Source organism: Maylandia zebra, unplaced genomic scaffold, assembly GCF_041146795.1.
Source record: "Maylandia zebra isolate NMK-2024a unplaced genomic scaffold, Mzebra_GT3a scaffold11, whole genome shotgun sequence".
NCBI lineage: Eukaryota > Metazoa > Chordata > Actinopteri > Cichliformes > Cichlidae > Maylandia > Maylandia zebra.
The window spans coordinates 5,803,422-5,822,294 of NW_027490041.1; the positions used below are offsets into that span (position 1 = coordinate 5,803,422).

At 43.3% G+C, this 18,873-nt stretch overlaps 3 protein-coding genes across 3 annotated transcripts in view; 1 reads left to right on the forward strand and 2 right to left on the reverse strand.

Annotated features, from left to right (window-relative positions):
• Window positions 1-4,595, reverse strand: part of LOC143416059 (NACHT, LRR and PYD domains-containing protein 3-like) — a 30,165-nt gene extending 25,570 nt beyond the window's left edge. Inside the window, exons 1-2 of the mRNA XM_076881428.1 lie at window positions 4,544-4,595; window positions 2,358-4,158 (exon numbers count right to left, since the gene is read on the reverse strand). Coding sequence (XP_076737543.1) covers window positions 2,358-4,158; window positions 4,544-4,595 — 1,853 coding nt within the window. The remainder of the gene's footprint in view (window positions 1-2,357; window positions 4,159-4,543) is intronic.
• The window catches only part of LOC143412335 (protein NLRC3-like), a 108,031-nt gene extending 98,136 nt beyond the window's left edge, over window positions 1-9,895 (reverse strand). The window contains exons 1-4 of the mRNA XM_076881323.1: window positions 9,807-9,895; window positions 8,707-8,827; window positions 8,521-8,622; window positions 6,980-7,058 (exon numbers count right to left, since the gene is read on the reverse strand). Of these exons, the coding sequence (XP_076737438.1) occupies window positions 6,980-7,058; window positions 8,521-8,622; window positions 8,707-8,795 (270 nt within the window). The 5' untranslated portion in view covers window positions 8,796-8,827; window positions 9,807-9,895. The remainder of the gene's footprint in view (window positions 1-6,979; window positions 7,059-8,520; window positions 8,623-8,706; window positions 8,828-9,806) is intronic.
• The window catches only part of LOC143415939 (uncharacterized), a 282,785-nt gene that overhangs the window by 245,196 nt on the left and 18,716 nt on the right, over window positions 1-18,873 (forward strand). The window lies entirely within an intron of this gene.

An 18,873-nucleotide genomic window follows, 5' to 3' on the forward strand; every position in this document is an offset into this window, starting at 1 on the left:
CTCTTTGAGCACAAAACCGATAACCTCTCGGAGAAGCTCGTGGCTCTCCAACGGGAGATTGAGAGACGAGTGACGGACTGCTAGATCAGCTGTGAAATTCACATGCAGTTGTTCGCACCACAGAAAGCCACCATCATTTCATGCGGCTAACATACCGGCGCGAGCTGTGGTCTGAAGGCTGGAGCTGAACATAACAAATCTCACCCTGATAACAGACGGTGTTTAGACTGTTCCTTCCCATCCTAAGCATGCTTATCCCCTCCCGGTGCAGACGGTGGGTCGAGGGGACCAGCGCAAATGCTGCAGGCCCGGATGCGCTGTCTACACCGGCTGTCTCTCACCTTTTACCCATCCCTGTTGCTTGTCATGTGTTTCTATGGCGCATTAAGAGTTTTCATGTGCTCTGCGCTAAGGTCATTTTTTTTGTCTGTTCTCAAACTGATCTCCCTGTTGGAGCTCAGTCTGGGAGGAGTTCTTTTTTCTCCTCATCTTTCCTGATGTTGTGCATTTTCTGCTGTTTGGTTCCGGGTCGCTGCTCTAGCGGCTGACCGGCCAGCTACCTAGCCTGACCCGTCTCCCCAATGTGATGTTTGTGTATTGTATGTATGGTTGGAAAGCTCAGTATCCTAATTGCCCCTTGAAAATAAATACAGTGTTCTGAATCTGAATCTGAAAAGATTACAGAAGACGACTCTGTTCAGTAAATATTACGCTCATGCTGTCACGAAATACCAAAAGTAGGTAAAACTCTGGTTGTTGCAGCCATCCAGTATGACATGCTTTGTACTGTTCTGCTGCAGTTTGTGACACCTGGTTGATGAGTTGTGAAGGATGATGAAACAAACACTTCACTCAATGTTTGTCTTCTAAACTGGATGTAATTTTGGCAGCCGAGAGTTTTTCACAATCTATCCCAGCTGCAAATAGGAACACAACAAATAACTAACTTTACCCACTTGGATCCTTATCATTCAAGATTGTGAAAAGATTCTCTACTCAAAGAATACTGGAGATTTTAGATGAGAGAGATGATTTGGAAGATGATGAAGGGGAAGAGTTTTCAGAACTTGAGGCCTTTTGTCTTCACTGTATAGGGCAAAGAAGACAGGAATGGAGGGAGAAGTGAGGAGAATAACACACAGGAAATGGTCTTGGGCAGACTCAAACCAGGCCCTGGAGTCACGAATCTAACCTTCAGTACATGGGTCACCTGCTCAGCCAGGTAAGCTACAGCAGTCAGCAGTGTGTGAGTTAATTTGAAGACAATGATGACTATAAAAAATACTATCATCAACCAACAAGGGGAAAACAGTGAGCTTGAATGACCAAGCTTTGACCGAGTGTGGCTCACTCCTCGGTCTTCTTGCACAAGGAGTGAACCACCCTGCATGGCTATCAATGTGGTGCAACCAAGGCCATCATACAGTACAGGCCATCCAAGCTGATTTTAACTTTTCCTCCCAGATACCACCTTAGAAATCATCTAGATTAGGATATGTTGGCTGTTCTAGATCCAATCACAACAAACAGAGAGCTGCTGTGTGTCCAAGGTGAACAGGAAGAATATATACATGCATAAAGTCAATAAAGTCAGAAGGTTTGCTTTAGACTGTGCTGCAGTTTATCATCAAAGACAAACAGGCACCATGCTGCCAATAAATGGCATCAAGTCTGACTTGAGGTTTTTTGATCTTTTTTTTAAAATCAAGATTAAATTTTATAGCAACCACAGCAGAGATGACCAGGGAAGGTGTGCTTGAGGGGATATAGCTACAACAGCTGGTTTCAGACTGAAGATGAACTGAGGTGCTGCACCCAAGTCTGCAGGTTCAGGGAGGGACAAACATCTGCTGCAACCAGATTGGAGTGGGAGGAGAGAGCAGGCCAACAACAACAAAGAAACAACAAACACACTGTGGAAGACCGAAGCAGAGTTTAGTTTGAAGTGGAACTAAGGATGTTTCTCTGGCTGCCAGGATTCACTGAGTAATTCAAATGCTTTCTTTAATGCAGGACCCACCATGCATGTAAAAGCAAGTGTTTCACCAACATTTGTGACTAAAATAGACCTGCAGTAGAAATGTATCTAGGAGCATGCATGTGAAGATAAAGTATCACAACATCAGGCACATGCAGCCTAAATGTTTAAACAAAGACTGATAACATAACAGCAGCAGTGATGATCAGAGTTTATGGTGAATCCAGCGTCTCGAGTTCTGGAGGCATCAAAGAGGTCACAGTTGTATTGGAGAAATCCCAAAACTTTACAAATTCATACAAAGACAGAAAACCTGGTGAAATAAATTACTGACACAGTTGGATGTTAAAAGTAAAGACATGAGTACAAATGTACTCACAGAGCTTTGTTGGAGGCTTTGACCACTGGCAGCAGCCTCAGAAGAGCCTCCTCTGAAGCAGAGTATTTCTTCAGGTCAAACACATCCAGATCTTCTTCTGATGACAGTAAGATGAAGACCAGAGCTGACCACTGAGCAGGAGACAGTTTATCTGTGGAGAGACTTCCTGATCTCAGGGACTGTTGGATCTCCTCCACTAGAGAACGATCATTCAGTTCATTCAGACAGTGGATCAGATTGATGCTTTTCTCTGCAGACAGATTCTTACTGAGCTTCTTCTTGATGTACTGAACTGTTTCCTGATTGGTCTGTGAGCTACTTCCTGTTTGTGTCAGCAGACCTCGTAGGAGAGTCTGATTGGTCTGCAGTGAAAGACCCAGGAGGAAGCGGAGGAACAAGTCCAGGTGTCCATTTGGACTCTGTAAGGCCTTGTTCACAGCACTCTGGTGGAGAGATTGAAGTTTTAGTTTGTTAAATAATTTAGATTTCTTGGAGGTTGTTTGTTGTTGTTCCAGCAGATTGAGTCCAGAGTTGATGAAGGTCAGATGGACATGAAGAGCACCCAGAAACTCCTGAACACTCAGATGGATGAAGCAGAACACCTTGTCCTGGTACAGTCCTCTCTCCTCTTTAAAGATCTGTGTGAACACTCCTGAGTACACTGAGGCTGCTCTGATATCGATGCCACACTCTGTCAGGTCTGATTCATAGAAGATCAGGTTTCCTTTCTGCAGCTGATCAAAAGCCAGTTTTCCCAGAGATTTAATCATCTTCCTGCTCTTTTTATTCCAGTGTGGATCTGTCTCAGCTCCTCCATCATACTTGACCTTCTTCACTTTGGCCTGAACCACCAGGAAGTGGATGTACATCTCAGTCAGGGTCTTGGGCAGCTGTCCTCCCTCTCTGGTTTCCAGCACATCCTCCAGAACTGTAGCAGTGATCCAGCAGAAGACTGGGATGTGACACATGATGTGGAGGCTTCGAGCTTTCTTGATGTGGGAGATGATCCTGCTGGCCTGCTCCTCATCTCTGAATCTCTTCCTGAAGTACTCCTCCTTCTGTGGGTCAGTGAACCCTCTCACCTCTGTCACCATGCCAACACAGTCAGGAGGGATCTGATTGGCTGCTGCAGGTCGTGTGGTTATCCAGAGGCGAGCAGAGGGAAGCAGTTTCCCCCTGATGAGGTTTATCAGCAGCACATCCACTGAGGTGGACTTTCTAGGGTCAGTTAGGATTGTAGTTTTGTGGAAGTCCAGAGGAGGTCGACACTCATCCAGACCATCAAAGATGAACACAACCTGGAAGTCTTCAAAGCTGCAGATTCCTGCTTCTTTGGTTTCAGTAAAGAAGTGATGAACAAGTCCCACCAAGCTGAACTTTTCCTCTTTCAGCACATTCAGCTCTCTGAAAGTGAATGGAAATATGAACTGGATGTCCTGGTTGGCTTTGTCTTCAGCCCAGTCCAGGCTGTATTTCTGTGTTAAGACTGTTTTCCCAATGCCAGCCACTCCCTTTGTCAGCACTGTTCTGATTGGTTCATCTCTTCCAGGTGTGTCTTTAAAGATGTCTTCTTGTCTGATGGTTGTTTCTGGTCTGTCTGGTTTCCTGGATGCTGTTTCAATCTGTCTGACCTCATGTTCATCATTGACCTCTGCAGTCCCTCCCTCTGTGATGTAGAGCTCTGTGTAGATCTGATTCAGGAGGGTTGGGTTTCCTGCTTTAGCGATGCCCTCAAACACACACTGGAACTTCTTCTTCAGGGTGGATTTAAGTTTACGATGACAAACTGCGGCTGGAAGTTCTGAATAATAATAATAAAAATACAACTTTAACAATCATATTTTACAAAATGCTGATGACAATTTCTGACCCACTGAGAAATGACTGAACACACTGGTGCCACAAGTCTCTCATTTATCCAGCAGCTTAAATCTTTAGATAAATCCTCTTACGTCTCTGCAGACGGTCAGCCAGCTCCTCCTGCTTCATTCTCCTCAGGAAGTCCACTGTGATCTTCACAAATGCGTCTCTGCTGCTGCTCCTCTGCTCATCATCCTCCCTCTGAAACTCCAAGCACTGGGGCTTATTTGGATTCAGAGCCTTCTGGATCTTCTTCAGCTCGTTCTTCACAAAAGTGATGATGTTGTCCTCCAGCAGCTGGAACAGAATATTTATGAATGACCCACCACTCTGAACTTTAGTCCACACAACATCCACTTCTTTACCATCAAGGGGCATATCATCCACGACCTCTTCACCAATTATAGGTTTGACTTTATCTGATTAACTGAGACTTTGTCCACAACTCCATGATCCCAAAACGTTGATGCTGTTCATATGAATGCAGCGATTTCAGTGGGAGAAACATTTCACTGGTGTTCAGAGCTGAACTACCAACAGGTTGATGATCAAATCCAGAAACTTGGAGATGTTTCAGGTGACTGAGTTGATCGTAGAGACAACTGGTCTTAAAGGTTCACTCTGTTTACACATACAGATCAGTATTTAAGGTTTGACTCTCATCATCCACTGGGGCACAAACTGGGCGTCATCAGGACACTACAACACAGAACAAACACCATCCCCACAGACACAGCAGCCAGCGAAGCAGAAGAACTTCACATCAAGAAGGTCCTGAGTAAATGTGAACGCTGGTTTGAGGGCGGAGTCAAGGAGGCCATTTATGTGAAAAGGAAAGACCATCTCTGAATGGAGGAGGGGCCTAAGGGTACATTTGTCACCATCTTACAATGCTGTGATTGCAGCCATTCCCCAGCTCTCTGTGAACTGGACTCATGACCATTGATCAACAACCATTGATCAATGGTCCTGACAATATGCGTACCAATGATCAATGAACTGACCTCCCAGCCCATTGTTCCTTCAGTGGGCTGGTTTCAGTCATACAAATGTCCTGTTTATGAGATTGAAACCTGCAGTCAGCTGAGACTGAAGAAGTCACCTGATGATGATGAAACGTTTCTCCCACTGAAAACATCCAGATGAACAGAATCAAGCTTTTTGGGATTTACGTACCTGGATGATTGAGCATCAAGACACAACTCTGTGACTTTTCTCAGATGAATAAATCCTCTCCTCCAGCTTTGTTTACATCTACCAGCCCTGTGGCGCTGCCCAGGGAAATAATCTATGTGAGAGGTGGAAAGTCATACAGGTGTCTGCTCCTGCCTTCAGTTATTTTATCTACTGTGTGTCAACTGGCTGAACCTCCTCCAACTGTCTACTGTCTCCCTAAACTCAACAATGACTTAGTGATCTATCCATTCTCTGACCAAAGACATCCTGCTGCAGGAGGTTAACATAGCAGCCAATGATGATCCCACTCACTGTGAACAACACATTTGGACCTGATTTGCTGCTCTGGTTTACACGTGAACTTCCACTGCTGCTGTCACCAACTTGAGAGGCTCTACAGAAAAACTGGACTTGTCCATAAAAATCATAAACTACATTACAAGGACAGCATTGCTCAATCAACTCTAATTACTACTGACATGTTATCTCTTCTAACTAAGGTACAGACACTCAAACTTGCTGCTTTCAGTGAGAAGTCAAATGTCTGAATATGAGCTGGAAGCTGCTGAGAGTCCTCCTCCTTCCCGTGGGGTTTACTTTCTCTACTACTTTCACTATAAACACGCCCCTTTCATGCACCTGCAGAGGGCCACCAGCAGATGGAGCTGTCTTAAACAAATCCACTTGGATAGTTAGCTGTAGATGACTTTCTCAGTATGACTGTAGGACTTTGAGTTATTCTTTAGATTTATTTAAACTCTTATATTGTGCACAAGTGTTGAGCGACCCATAATTTCTCTGTACTTTTCATAAGAGCAGCCAGACTTTCAGCTGGTTTTCCTTTGCTCTGCAGATTTTATGAAGGTGTGTCAAAGCTGTTCTTTGGACATTGGCTGCTTTTTAAATCATTTTCAGTCCTCGTACAGGAACATTCTTCAAGCTAAATCCAAGTGTGTTAGACCAGAGTTAACCTGATAGATATGTGTGGGTGTGTAACTCTTAGAAGCTGATTGGCTGCTTTTTATGGGGGCTGGGTCTTTGGAAAGTGTTTTAGTAACACACCCTGAACTGCACACTTTAACAAACAACATGAGATTTTAACAGTAATGTAAAAATCCTGTGATTCACTGTTATTAAGCACAAACACATCTATGGCCCTGTTTCCATTAGTAGCTGCTCAGATCGACTCACCACAGGTCGCCACGACTGGACTGGATCCACTGGTTTCCATTACAGTTGAGGACCACCTAATGTGGTCGTCTCAATACAGCCGAGTGTCAGCTCACATCATTAGTAAGTGCTAATGCTGCTAATTTCCATCATATTTGTCATTTATTGCTCAAAGTTATTGAAGAAACAGTTATTCAGCTTCATTCCCACTGATCTCGACTACAAACTGTTTCACTTTGGTTTTTGTTTAAAGCCTCGATGTTTAAAACGTTTCCCTGTGATCACATTTGCACCGTCTGATTTCAAAGTTTGTTTCTTTTGGTCATTTAGTCCACAGAGTCCTTGGTGTTCTGAAAGAGACCTATAAATAAATGCATTATTATTAATATTAAAGTAGTTGTTGTACATGTACAGACCATAAATATGGAGTCCAGCTGTGTTTGATGCTGCTGGGCAGACTGACCACTGGGAACCTCTGGGCTCTGCTGGTCCACTCTGTGGAGGAACCATGGACACACACACGAAGCCACTTTCATTATTAAAATGTGAATTTAGCCTCTAAAAGCTGTGCTCAGTCAGTGTTGCTGCTTCCCTGTGTCTGACCTCACGTATGTGCTTCTGAAAGAACCGTTAAAAATTCCCGTAAACACTTTTAACCCTTTAAAACCGATCCACAGCCTGGTTCTGACCAAAGCTTCCCTCGTTAGCGAGTTGAAGACCGGTTGAAGATGTTCTGTCGTGTTTTTCGTTCTTCATGAGGAATAAATCTCTAAACTAGCGGGGCCTGTGGAAACACAGACTCAACAAAATGACTGTTACAGGGTCAAAGGTCAGGGTTCAAACACAGGACTGTGTTTCACTGTTTCAGCATCAACACTGTGGAACAAACTTGCTGTCACTGTGAGATCAGCACAGTCAGTAAGGTGTAGTAACTCCTCTGGATGAATCCTGCACTCCTCCTGATCTGTCACAGTGATCCAGCTGTCTGCAGATTCATCACTGAGGTCGGCCTGCCGCCACCAGCAGCTGGATCGCCGCTGCCGCCACCAGCAGCTGGATCGCCGCTGCCGCCACCAGCAGCTGGGATCGCCGCTGCCGCCACCAGCAGCTGGGATCGCCGCTGCCGCCACCAGCAGCTGGATCGCCGCTGCCGCCACCAGCAGCTGGATCGCCGCTGCCGCCACCAGCAGCTGGATCGCAGCTTCATGTTTGAAAGGAGCTTTCTTTATCAGTCACTTCATTATAGGAACAAGAAGCTCATCAGATCCTGTCTGTGTGACACTGAAGGTGAGATTAATGAAAGTGTGTGAGCCACTAACAGTGTGATATCATTGATATATAAACTCACAGGAAAAGAGGAAACACACTCGTATAAATGTGTGAATGAGGCGAGTATCAAACTGCTCAGAGGAGAAAAGCTCCATATAAGAACCATTACTCCCAGTATTATTCCAAACTGGTCCAGCCTATAAAGATGAACTCTGTGTGAACAGCTGACCTGTGTCATGTGACCAAGAACACAAACATGATCTACTGTCAGATCAGGACACGTCACAGTTGCTGTTTAACAGCACACTGCAACATTCACACGTTCATCTAACAAACTGATCATTAGCAGCTGCATGTTCACACGTTTCACTTTGATTCACTACAGATTCAGCAGACACAAAGAAGCTGATGAGGAAACAACAGTTCAGTTCATTTCTGTCCTGGGTGATGAAAACAGCAGCACTGCTGAGGAGCAGGAAGTGGGGATCAGACTGAGTGAAGAGTTTCAGGACAGAGAGTTTGAGAACATCTCCTCTTCCTAAAGATCATCTCTGAGTATCTGCTGTGTTTGTGGAAACGCTCCAACACACAGCGCTGCACATATGAACATGTGTGTGAAACAGAGCTGACATTAAACATGATGGAGGATTTATTCACACACACACAACAACATTTACACACACATTACCTCTCTGCAGGACGACACACGCCTGATTTAAACTCAATACCAGCATGTTTAGACCAGTCACTCTGTAAGGACACAGAGCTGGGTGGAGGTCCAGGCTGGTTCCTGTGAATAATGATGCAGCAGTGATGTGAGTGCTGAGCTGTGACATGGAGAAGAGTCATGGACAGTTAGAGATGGTCATCTCACCTCTGAGCTTTGGTCTGGCTCTCATGTTCCCCACACAGAGTGCTTTTAGAGGGAGGGACTCCCTCCTCTCTGTCCTCACACTGATCCATGCTGCTCAATTCAGCTCACACACACTTTCTACCTGCAGAGGAAACACAAATCATTCATGTGCACATCAGCTGAAATCCTCCTTTCATCATGTGTGCTGTCCAAATATCAGCTGCTTCTTTCCTGCTTCATCTCAGTGTCAGCTGGATGCAGTCAGACAGCAGTGTGAGGCAGAGGAAGCTGCCATCAGCTGCTCTGCTATCAGTCCACTAGATGGAGCCTGAAGCACACACGATGCATTCACTGACACACACTGATTCACTGTGACTGGAAGCTTCAGTCAGTCCAACACGTGTGAACAACATTTTAAACATTTCAGCTGATCCAGGATTCAAAGAGGATCAGCAGAGTTAAAGCTTCACACTAATTCTTGCTGCTGAGTTTGCAGAGAACTGCACACACACTGATTCACTGCTAATGAGAAGCTTCTTCCATCCAGTAATTCATCATCCATCAGCTCTGCTGCTGCTCTCAGTCCTGGACTCTGATCACACACTAAAAGCAGCTTTTTAACTCGTGTCTGTAAGAACTCTTAGTGTTAGCTTAGTGTTAGCTTAGCTTTAGCTTAGTGTTAGCTTAGTGTTAGCATGCTGTGTGCTAGCTCAGCGTCAGAGCTCTGCAGGTGTCTCGTGTGTAAATATTAATCACAGTGACAGTAAAGGAGGTAAAGGGCTGTGACGTCATCACGTACGCTGCGTCCTCTGTGGGCTCTGAGTGAACTCAAAGTACAAACTACAAGTACACAAACACGAACGTAGCTCAGAGTGGCGGACACACTCGGCCTCGTTGGTCCAGCTGTGAGTCCGTTACCGTGAACTATGGAGCGGCAGATTTGTGCTGAACTAAGCTGCACACAGCTGATGTTAGCCAGGAAACATTACACACTGACTTTAATGGAGAGACCGGAAATACAAACACACACAGTTTGTTGTGTGAAGAAATCAAACACGAGCTGAACAAACAGTAAAGTTCCTAAAGACAAACTGTTAAAGGAGGAAACAAAGCAAACTTACAGTTTCTTCACACACCAACAACAAGCTCCACTCCACACCTGGACACTAAACACGGACACACAGGTGAGCTGCTTCCTGGAAGGAGGCGGGGCTCCACCTGAAACTCAGCACAGGTGGGAGGGGCTCAGCTCTGTGTGTGCTGATGTGTTAACTTTAAAAATATGCCGTCTGACTGCTCAGACTGAGTCAGAGTAAAGTTCACATGCTGACGTGTGGAGACATGAAACCTTGTTGTAGCTGCAGGTGTGAACACACTGATCCCAGATCAGCTCTGCTGTGTTTGTAACATGAACATTTCTGCTGCAAAGCTTCAAATGTTCAGCATGTTTCTCTGTTTCCAGTCTATAGATCCAGTCACACTTTCTACCTTCACCTGTGCAGTAAAGACTGAGAGCAGAGCTGAAAGCAAGCGTCCAATCAGTGAGCAGCATCAACACCTGAGCTTCATTCAGACTCTGTTATTGAAGATGTTGTTGGTACAAAGTAGTGATGGCCAAATGAAGCTTTCCGAAGCTTGTATTGAAAAACGGTTCATTACTCGAAGCTTTTCAACACAGTCCTCTCCGGTGACATCTGGTGGTGAAAACTTTGAAGAGCAGCTTGAATCTACAAAATAAAACGGACTGCTCAATCATCGCTGCTCACTCAAGAGTGGAGTTCTCTCTGATATTGGGCCACCGTTCCGTTGCTTTGAACATGTAATTGGTTTTGTTTTCTCGATTGGGGGGCTGAAAAAAATGTAATGCGTATCTGCGTAATACATTTTGATCAATAAAGTTTCCCTATTTAAACATGCACTATGGTGTGGCCTTTCTTTGCTCATAACTCCTTGATGTTGGTAAATACAATAAGTGAGCAATATATATAATATACATATGAGAATGCACAGCACATTATGGAGTATGCCCCTGCTGTGAAGTCCTGCCTCCATCTACTTGTCGTTTAATCACTGGACAGCTGGACAGGTTCATACAAAATATTAGATGAGGCCAATTGTCCTATACATATTTTTGACCTAGGGGTGGGATTGATTGTGAACTGGAAAGGGAAAATGCTTAGGAAGCTGAGTACGGCTGCATCGTCACTGATTTGTAGAATCATTTTGATTCGATACAGGATCCGATTCAATTTGATTGGAATCTGGAAAGTTTTGCCTCAGTCAGAAATATTACAATTCTGGTCATTTAACAGTATATATCCATAATTTCGTATCTATTAAAAGAAAGCTGACACACGTGAGACTTAATTAGAGATGTAAACAGAGAGTTATGAAACCTGCAGCTGCAGAAGCCAGCGAAAAAAAAAAGAGGCAAACACAGAGCGCGGACCCGACGACGCACCAAAATCTGACTCTGACGCGTCGGGTCCGCGCTCTGTGTTCACGTTTGTATGCAGAATCCGTAAACCTGCTCCCAGTTACTGTTTTAGCTGTATGGTGTTTGACGACATGTTGTGAGGTTTAACCTGATATGCTGGCGTTTCAGGCATAATAACGTTAATTTACAAATCGACACGGGATTTTAATGAATCAATATCACTTTATTCAATTTAGCATGGATTGTAATCAGAAAAGCGATAATCAAAACCCACCCCTAATCAAGAACTTGCAAAGTAAAAACATGCTCTATGTCAGGTAGCCCTTTTGTTATTTACATTTAAAAAGAGGATTAGTGTTACTGTGCGCTGGCTGAGTCTGTTTCTTTTCTTAGAAATAGTTTCTCCTGCCCTGAAGAAAATCCACTTGCATGGAACAGAAGAGGCTGTGGAGTGCAGGGACCACACTGCAAGCTGGTAGATATGCAGGTATTCCTGGGTCCTGCAGACTATCACCTAACAACAATAAACAAAATGATTTTCTAAACTGTAGCAATGTAATGTACGTATAGTGTCAAATACATTTTTGTAGTCTTCATTAGCTTTAATTCACATGGAAGTGTTCCTGAAGTCATATGCTGTAATGATATTTACATTATGAAAACATGATTTTGGACATTTCAAGTTTTTCACTTCGGCAGATAAAATAAATTGAGCAAAATCAACTCAAAATATTCCCACACACCAGAACGTCCTCTCTTCCTCGCTGGCTCCATATCTGTCAGTGGAATGATCACCTCTTCGCTCTCTGTCACCATCAACACACTCCACGAATCCCGTGGATGATTCACTTCCTTATATCCGTTTGAATCAGGTACCAAAGCAGTTACGTGCGTAATGAAGCTTCGGACGTCACTGGTCACGTGACTTTTGCCAAACGAAGCAAGCCTCGACACAGTGCTTCTGAACCAGTGTGTTGTTTTTTTCGACACATGCTCCGGAGCATCAGCTTCAAGCGGGCCATCACTATCCCCCACCCTCATTCAGATCTGGCCTTTGGAACTATTTTGGTCTTCATGTGACGTATGACCCTGAAGGTAAGCGCGTCATGGACTAAAGTAAAACAGTATGTTGGATGTGCCACGCAATGCTCAATTACATGGGTGGGAACTAGTGTGTTAGCGCAGTTAGCTCGTTAACGTGTTGGCCGTCCAGCCCCACGCACGGGGCGATCCGCGGTCGCTCGTTAACGGAGATTTGCCGTGTTGTGGCGTTAAGGTCATTTCAGATTAACGCTGACAGCACTAGTGGGAACACAACGAATATGACTGCACATTTACTCCGACATCATCCTAGTGCAAAGACAAGTGGAAGCAGACAAAAACAACAAGCACCATGCTACAAACTTTACCCGAGTCATTTAGACAGCCGTTAGCACAGGATTCTCCTTATGGGGACCTGATATGTTTAATATGCTGCTGAGAATATAGCCCAGAAGAAGCGTATAGCAGAGCTTTTATTTTGAAAGAGACATTTCTCTGTAATAAACTCTCTTTTCCAAAGATGAGTGATTCCTCCATCAGATATTTATTTTTTTATTACTTTGTTGTTTCAGCAACATTAAATTTAAAAACTGTACGTTTGAGTTAAAATATATATTTATAATTTTAATAAATGACAAATTAAAAAGGCATGAACATTTTTTTTGTATCGAACCGTGAATTTTGTTTGTCGTTGCACCCCTAATATATGTGTGTGTGTGTATTTATACATCAATCCATTTTCTTGCTTATGGAGTTCAGGGCCTGGGACCTACTCCATGTCAGCTTTCAGTGTTTATGAACATGAACATTATGAACTCATGACTCCCTTGGGAAGCCTATGGTTTTTCATAGGCAGGGGATATTTGTTTTATCACAGTTCATTACCAAACAGAGCAGGGTTCTAATTGATTTGTGGCTTTTAGGATATTATGTATAGGTGTGTAAAAGTGGAGTGAATATAATTACAAACAGCAATGCTAGTGGAGTGATGACAGACAGGGCGGTTGGGGGGTGGTGAACAGTTTGCCAACAGTTCTCCCCTGTAGAGAAGGACATCTGCCATTTCTTTTTCCTTTTAGTCAAACAATTCAGGTAGTGATGAAAGAAAATCAGACTGTGGCAGTGCTTGCAGCAGGTAACGGAGTGATAATGCAGAGTTTTTACTGCAGTGGACAGTCCCTAGTGTGACCATCGCTGGAACCAACCAGCTGATTTACACCATGGCAGCAGTCATCAGTGAAGTTCTTGGCTGCAACATGAACAATCTCAAGTAGCAATGCTACTAAACTTGCTGGAGAACTTTTAGTTCAGGCCACTTGATGAGTTTCACACAGTACTGCATATTATGTTATTAGGTTGGCACAAATGTAGGATTGTGTTTGTGATATCACGATGTGTCTGTTTCCTTTTCATATTACACTAAAGAGATCATCGCCTACAAGCCTCCGTAAACGAACAGCATGTCTATAAAAGCCCATTCATCATCCGGCCCTCCTGCTCAAACACAACCATGTAGCGCTCATCCCTCCACCCGTCTCATTCAGCATCCACACACATGTTGCAGGGAACGGGAAATAGAGTAGAGCAGCAAAGCTTGATTTCCTTTAGGATTGGTTAAACTAAAAGACGTTGACAAGGAATTTTAAGGGTTTTAGGAAGCATAAAACCGAAATCAGTTGTATTGGATACGAGTATAAATGAGTATTTAGTATTTAGTATTTAGTATTTATTTATTTATTGTCATTGTCAAGAACAATGAAATTGCGTTTGGGGCTTCCATACAACCCAAAAAAAAGAAGAAAATAATAAATACCCCTTAAAACCCAAGTGTACATATTTAACCCAGTGTGACTCCAATGCAATAAGACAATCCTTAGCAATAATGTTCGTAGAAATTCAGACAAAGACCTGAGAAACATGACAAAATACAACAATGCAACCCATTCAATATTATTGTACTGTGAGATATGATATCAGATATGATAGTTATCTATTTAAGAAAGAGGGGGGGGGGGGGGCAGGAGGGGGAAGAGAACAAAGATATGATGCACCAATGCAGACCAGTTCATTGCTATTAAGAAGTTGGATATGGTTATTGTCCGTGAGAGGGGGGCAGAGAGTTCAGGAGCCTCACAGCCTGTGGATACAGGCTGTTGGCCAGTCTGGATGTTCTGGCCTGTATAGACCTGTACCTTCTCCCTGAGGGCAGCAGATGGAAAAGGTGGCGCGCAGGGTGATGAGTGCTTAGGCTCATGCAAGAAAAAACATCTTAGACAGGATATGACAAAACGTACTGTGATACAATTCTTCATTACTACAGCTCATTGAGTGCTTTTGTAAAAAGTCAAATCTGTGTGCTCCATTAAACCCTGTAGAAGTTGTTTCGAATGCTGACAGTGGACAAACAAAGTTGTCATATAGCTTAAACATTAACAGTAGAAAAGGCCCGATAGGAATCTAACATCCTTGGAATCAAGCTGTGGGAGTGAGTTTTGAAACCTTTCTGTAGGACTGCTTTAAACTTGCCTTCTTGGTGATGTGTGTCTGATGTCTTGTTTGACTTGAGCAGATTCTTTACGTGCTTTAAGTTTCTAACACATTTGCTTTAACCAGTAATTGAAACTGCTGAGTAGGAAGTACTAAAGTGGGTGTTGAGCATGTTGGCTGTGTTCTTATTACCTGTTTCGATGTTTTCTTTTAATTGAAAGCGTTTCATGAATATGAAATGCTTCTGCGTAATGTTAAACGTTATAAAATAATCTTATGATTAAACTCTGTATTCATGGCTTATTCTTTCCTGTAAGCACTTTTATGCTCGGTGGTAAAATATCACAGAACTAGCAGTTTGGCGAGTGTCATACCGCCTGGATTAGTGGCTCAGCTGGTAATTCAGAGATTTATGTAGCTTAGTTTGCTGTGTCATGCTGATTTGGGGAGACTGGACACAGACCTGAGTCATTCTCTTCTGGGTGATCACAGTGGTTACTCTCCTCCCTTCCTCATCTCACCCTGCAAAGAAATCTGCCTTGACCTCTTCCTCTGTGTTAGTTTGCTGTCCTTTCATTAGCTAGCATTAGGTCTGTCTCATTCTCCTCTCCTCCATGAATTTATCCCCACTGATCCCATTACATGCTTGTCCTGCAGACACACCAGCAGATGACAAACCATCCATTATCTTGGACGGAGGTACACGTAGCGATGAATTAGGCAGCAATAAAGCTTTTATTCAGCTGCAGTTATGTGTCTTTCACAGAGATACGTTGGGTTGAACACTGTTGCACTGCTGTAATAGAAACATGTACACACTAGTGATGGGTCGGTCGCGAACGAAATGGCTCTTAGAGCCGGATCTCTGACATGAACGACGCGAGTCGGCTCCTAATCTATTTAATTGTGTTGTGGTTTGCAGTGTTTTGTGTTGTTTTCACTTTAAATTTGTAAAAGGAAAAAGCTGAAAATTTAAATAGTTAAAAGTTGAAATGTGAATAGTTGATTTTTGTATTATATGATTTATTTATTACATTTTATGTGGAGTGAATAAATAAAAGTATATTTACGGTGGCCCCTAGAGACAAAACACATAAAAACTCCAAAACATGTAAAAAACACAACAGACGTGCTCCAGGATGCTGGGCGCAGTGTTGAGCTTTTGTTACCTCGTGGCTACACAAGCCAGCAAGTACCAACGACCGGATTTGGTGTGTGGTAATAACAGGTAAATGAACTTTTTTTTAAATTATTTGACTATATATGAGTGCTTGTGTATAAATACACAAACAATACACACATGCTTTCAATTGTGTAATTTAAGTGATCTAGTAGCTCTGCTTTGGAAGTTCAGTTCATGCTAGAAATGTGTTTTGGAGTTTGTACGTGTTTTGTCTCTAGGGGCCACCGCATATATTTATATATAAACATATATAAATAAAACCACTTTTTTTTTTACATTAGTAATTCCTTTTGTGCATAATTTTATATTATTGTTAATAATAATGTAAATTATAGCAACAAAACAACCTGAAGAGCCGGTTCTCTAACAAGAGCCGGAAATCCCATCACTAGTACACACTGACTATAACATCAAATGTGAAGTCGTGCAGGCCGTGGTCATTTTTTAACATGTCTCTTCCAGATTGGACGTGACCTCACATTTATCAAACATACTTTATAAAATCAAACAGTTAGAAATGACATTCATTACTTCATTATGTAACATGTCCCTGTGATCTAAACAGCCTGTTAGCCCTCGGAGCACATTTAAGTAAATTGAAATAATTGTGCCGATAAATTGGATTTGAAAGCTCTTATTCTAATTTTCTGTTTTGATGATATTTGGGATATGCTGTTTATGTAGAACAGCTAAAACTAGTTCTTTATATTCCCATATAAATGATAAACACACATTATTTACAAAACACTGCCCGGTGGACGCCAAAGGACGGCCTGTTTTGATTACGCTGGGATCTTTTTGGACTGCACATTTTTGGTCTACGATCAAAGCTGCCACACCACGCTGGATTAATCTCCCAGTAGCTGAGTTTATGAAGTCATAAGAAAGGAATGTCCCACACGTTCCTGCTGTTACACCATATTTGGACTGGGACACCTTTGCTAACCTCTGTTGCTCAATGACACACTGATTTGAATCTGGAGGTGCTGGCGACATATTTGCAGCAGTGTGGGTTCACAGAGGCTGTTTAGACTCTGAACATGTGACACACCAGTAGCGTGCCACACTGGGCCTCTCGGGGTGGCGTACAGTGTCACTGTGTGTGTCTATTTAAGTGTTTGTCGTGTAAATGAGGACAACCAAGATATGTGAAGTATAGAGTGGTGTACCACAGTGACAGGTTAATGTCAGTGTGAGTGTGTGTAGCAGTTTGTGTGGCCAGAGAAGGTCAGCAGCCTCCAGAGGACAAAGCGCTTGTGTTCTTCCACAATCGCCCGTTTGATCAGACAGATCATTTGGCATCTGTCAGGCTAAAAACAACAACACAACATGAAACCAAGCATACGCTCTGCAGTCCTGCAGCTAACTCCTGACAGTCTGTCTGCTGTAGGCTGAAGAAATCAGGGGCTCATTCATCTGCACCTGTCAGCGTCTTTATGCTAACAATAGATCAAACAGTATGTGTCCACAGGATGTGTAATGTTGAAGGTTACCGTACATCCTTATCTCCAGCACTGAGAATCAGTTATCACTGATCGCTGTCTCTGCTTTGTTTTGACATGTTTCATATTTATATATTTCATATTTATAAGGTAAATACCCTACAACATTACAGAGAAGAAGAAGTAACCCCAGGCTCGGTGAGGGGCAGCCATCTGCCGTCACCAGCTGGAGGTGATGAGTGGAAGACTCGATAGGCCACTCTTATTTTCATCCACTGCTTCGTTACCTCGACACGATGTTTTGGATCATCGTCATGCTTGAACATCCATCTTCATGGGACGAAGGTTCCTCGTCACAGTACGATACGCGGTCCTGTCTATTGGCCCTCCATGCAGGGAGGTCATGTTGTGCTCTTAGCAGAAAAGTGACCCATGTTTCCACCGCTTTACTGTGGGGGTGGTGTTCTTTGGTTTTTAGTGATTGTGAGGACGTTTTCACAGACAAACCGTCACAAAAAAACCCCATTAAGTGCCAAAATAACATAAACCTGTAGTTTTAAAATTTTTAAAAAACTTCTCAACAGAAAATCTGTTTAAACAAAAAGGTTTTGAAGTGCTTTTTAAAAGAATTGACAGAGTCAGCTGTAGACTGGTGCAGAGCCTTGGTGGTTTCTCTAATCCAGCACAGAGGCCAGTACATTAATCTAAATGCAATGATGGAAACGCATTGATAATTTCTTCCAGTTCAGCAGAGGAGACCATGTTTCACAATTTAGAAATGTTAGGAGTGAGATAAAGATTTTACACAGTTGAAACTCAGAGAAGACTCAAACATTACACCAAGATTTTGAATGCTGAACTTAGCATGTGAACAAAAACAGAATAGAATAGAATGCGTTTTATTGTCACTAAACACATGCACAATAAGCTTCAGAGCATCTCCTATTCAGTGCAGACGTGGGAAAGAAAGGGGGGTGAGTTGCACAGTTCTGCAGCACTATCTACAAATATAGAAACAAAACATAGTGCGATATATTACAGTGTGGGTTACTGCACGTAAATTAAGTGTTGCACAGTGGTGATGATAGTTGTGTAGTCTGTGTATAGAGGTCCTACATTGGGGGGTGGAACTGTGTTTATCATGTGTGAGTTCAGGTTACGGGTGGAAAAAACTGTTGTGAGTCTGTGGGTCTCCTTGCTGATGCACCTGTAGCGCCTCCCTGAGGGAAGCAGGTTGAACAGGTTAGAACCGGACTGGGAGCTGTCATGGATAATGCTTGCTGCTCTGCTGAGGCAGCGGGAGGAATAAATGTCCATCAGGGAGGGGAGAGGGCAGCCGATGATCTTCTGTGCTGTCTTGACCACACTCTGAAGCCTCTATCCGCCTTAGTGCAGCTGCCGTACCATACCGTGATGTCAGCAGCAGGTTGGAGTTCAGCTTGTACTTCCTGAAGACTCTCAGGAAGTGCAGCCGCTGTTGGGCCTTCTTGACGACCGCTGAGATGTTGTCTGTCCAGGAGGTGTCAGCAGAGATGAGGACACCAAGGAACCGGGAGGTGTGGACCCTCTCCACACACTCCCCGTTGATGTAGAGGGGG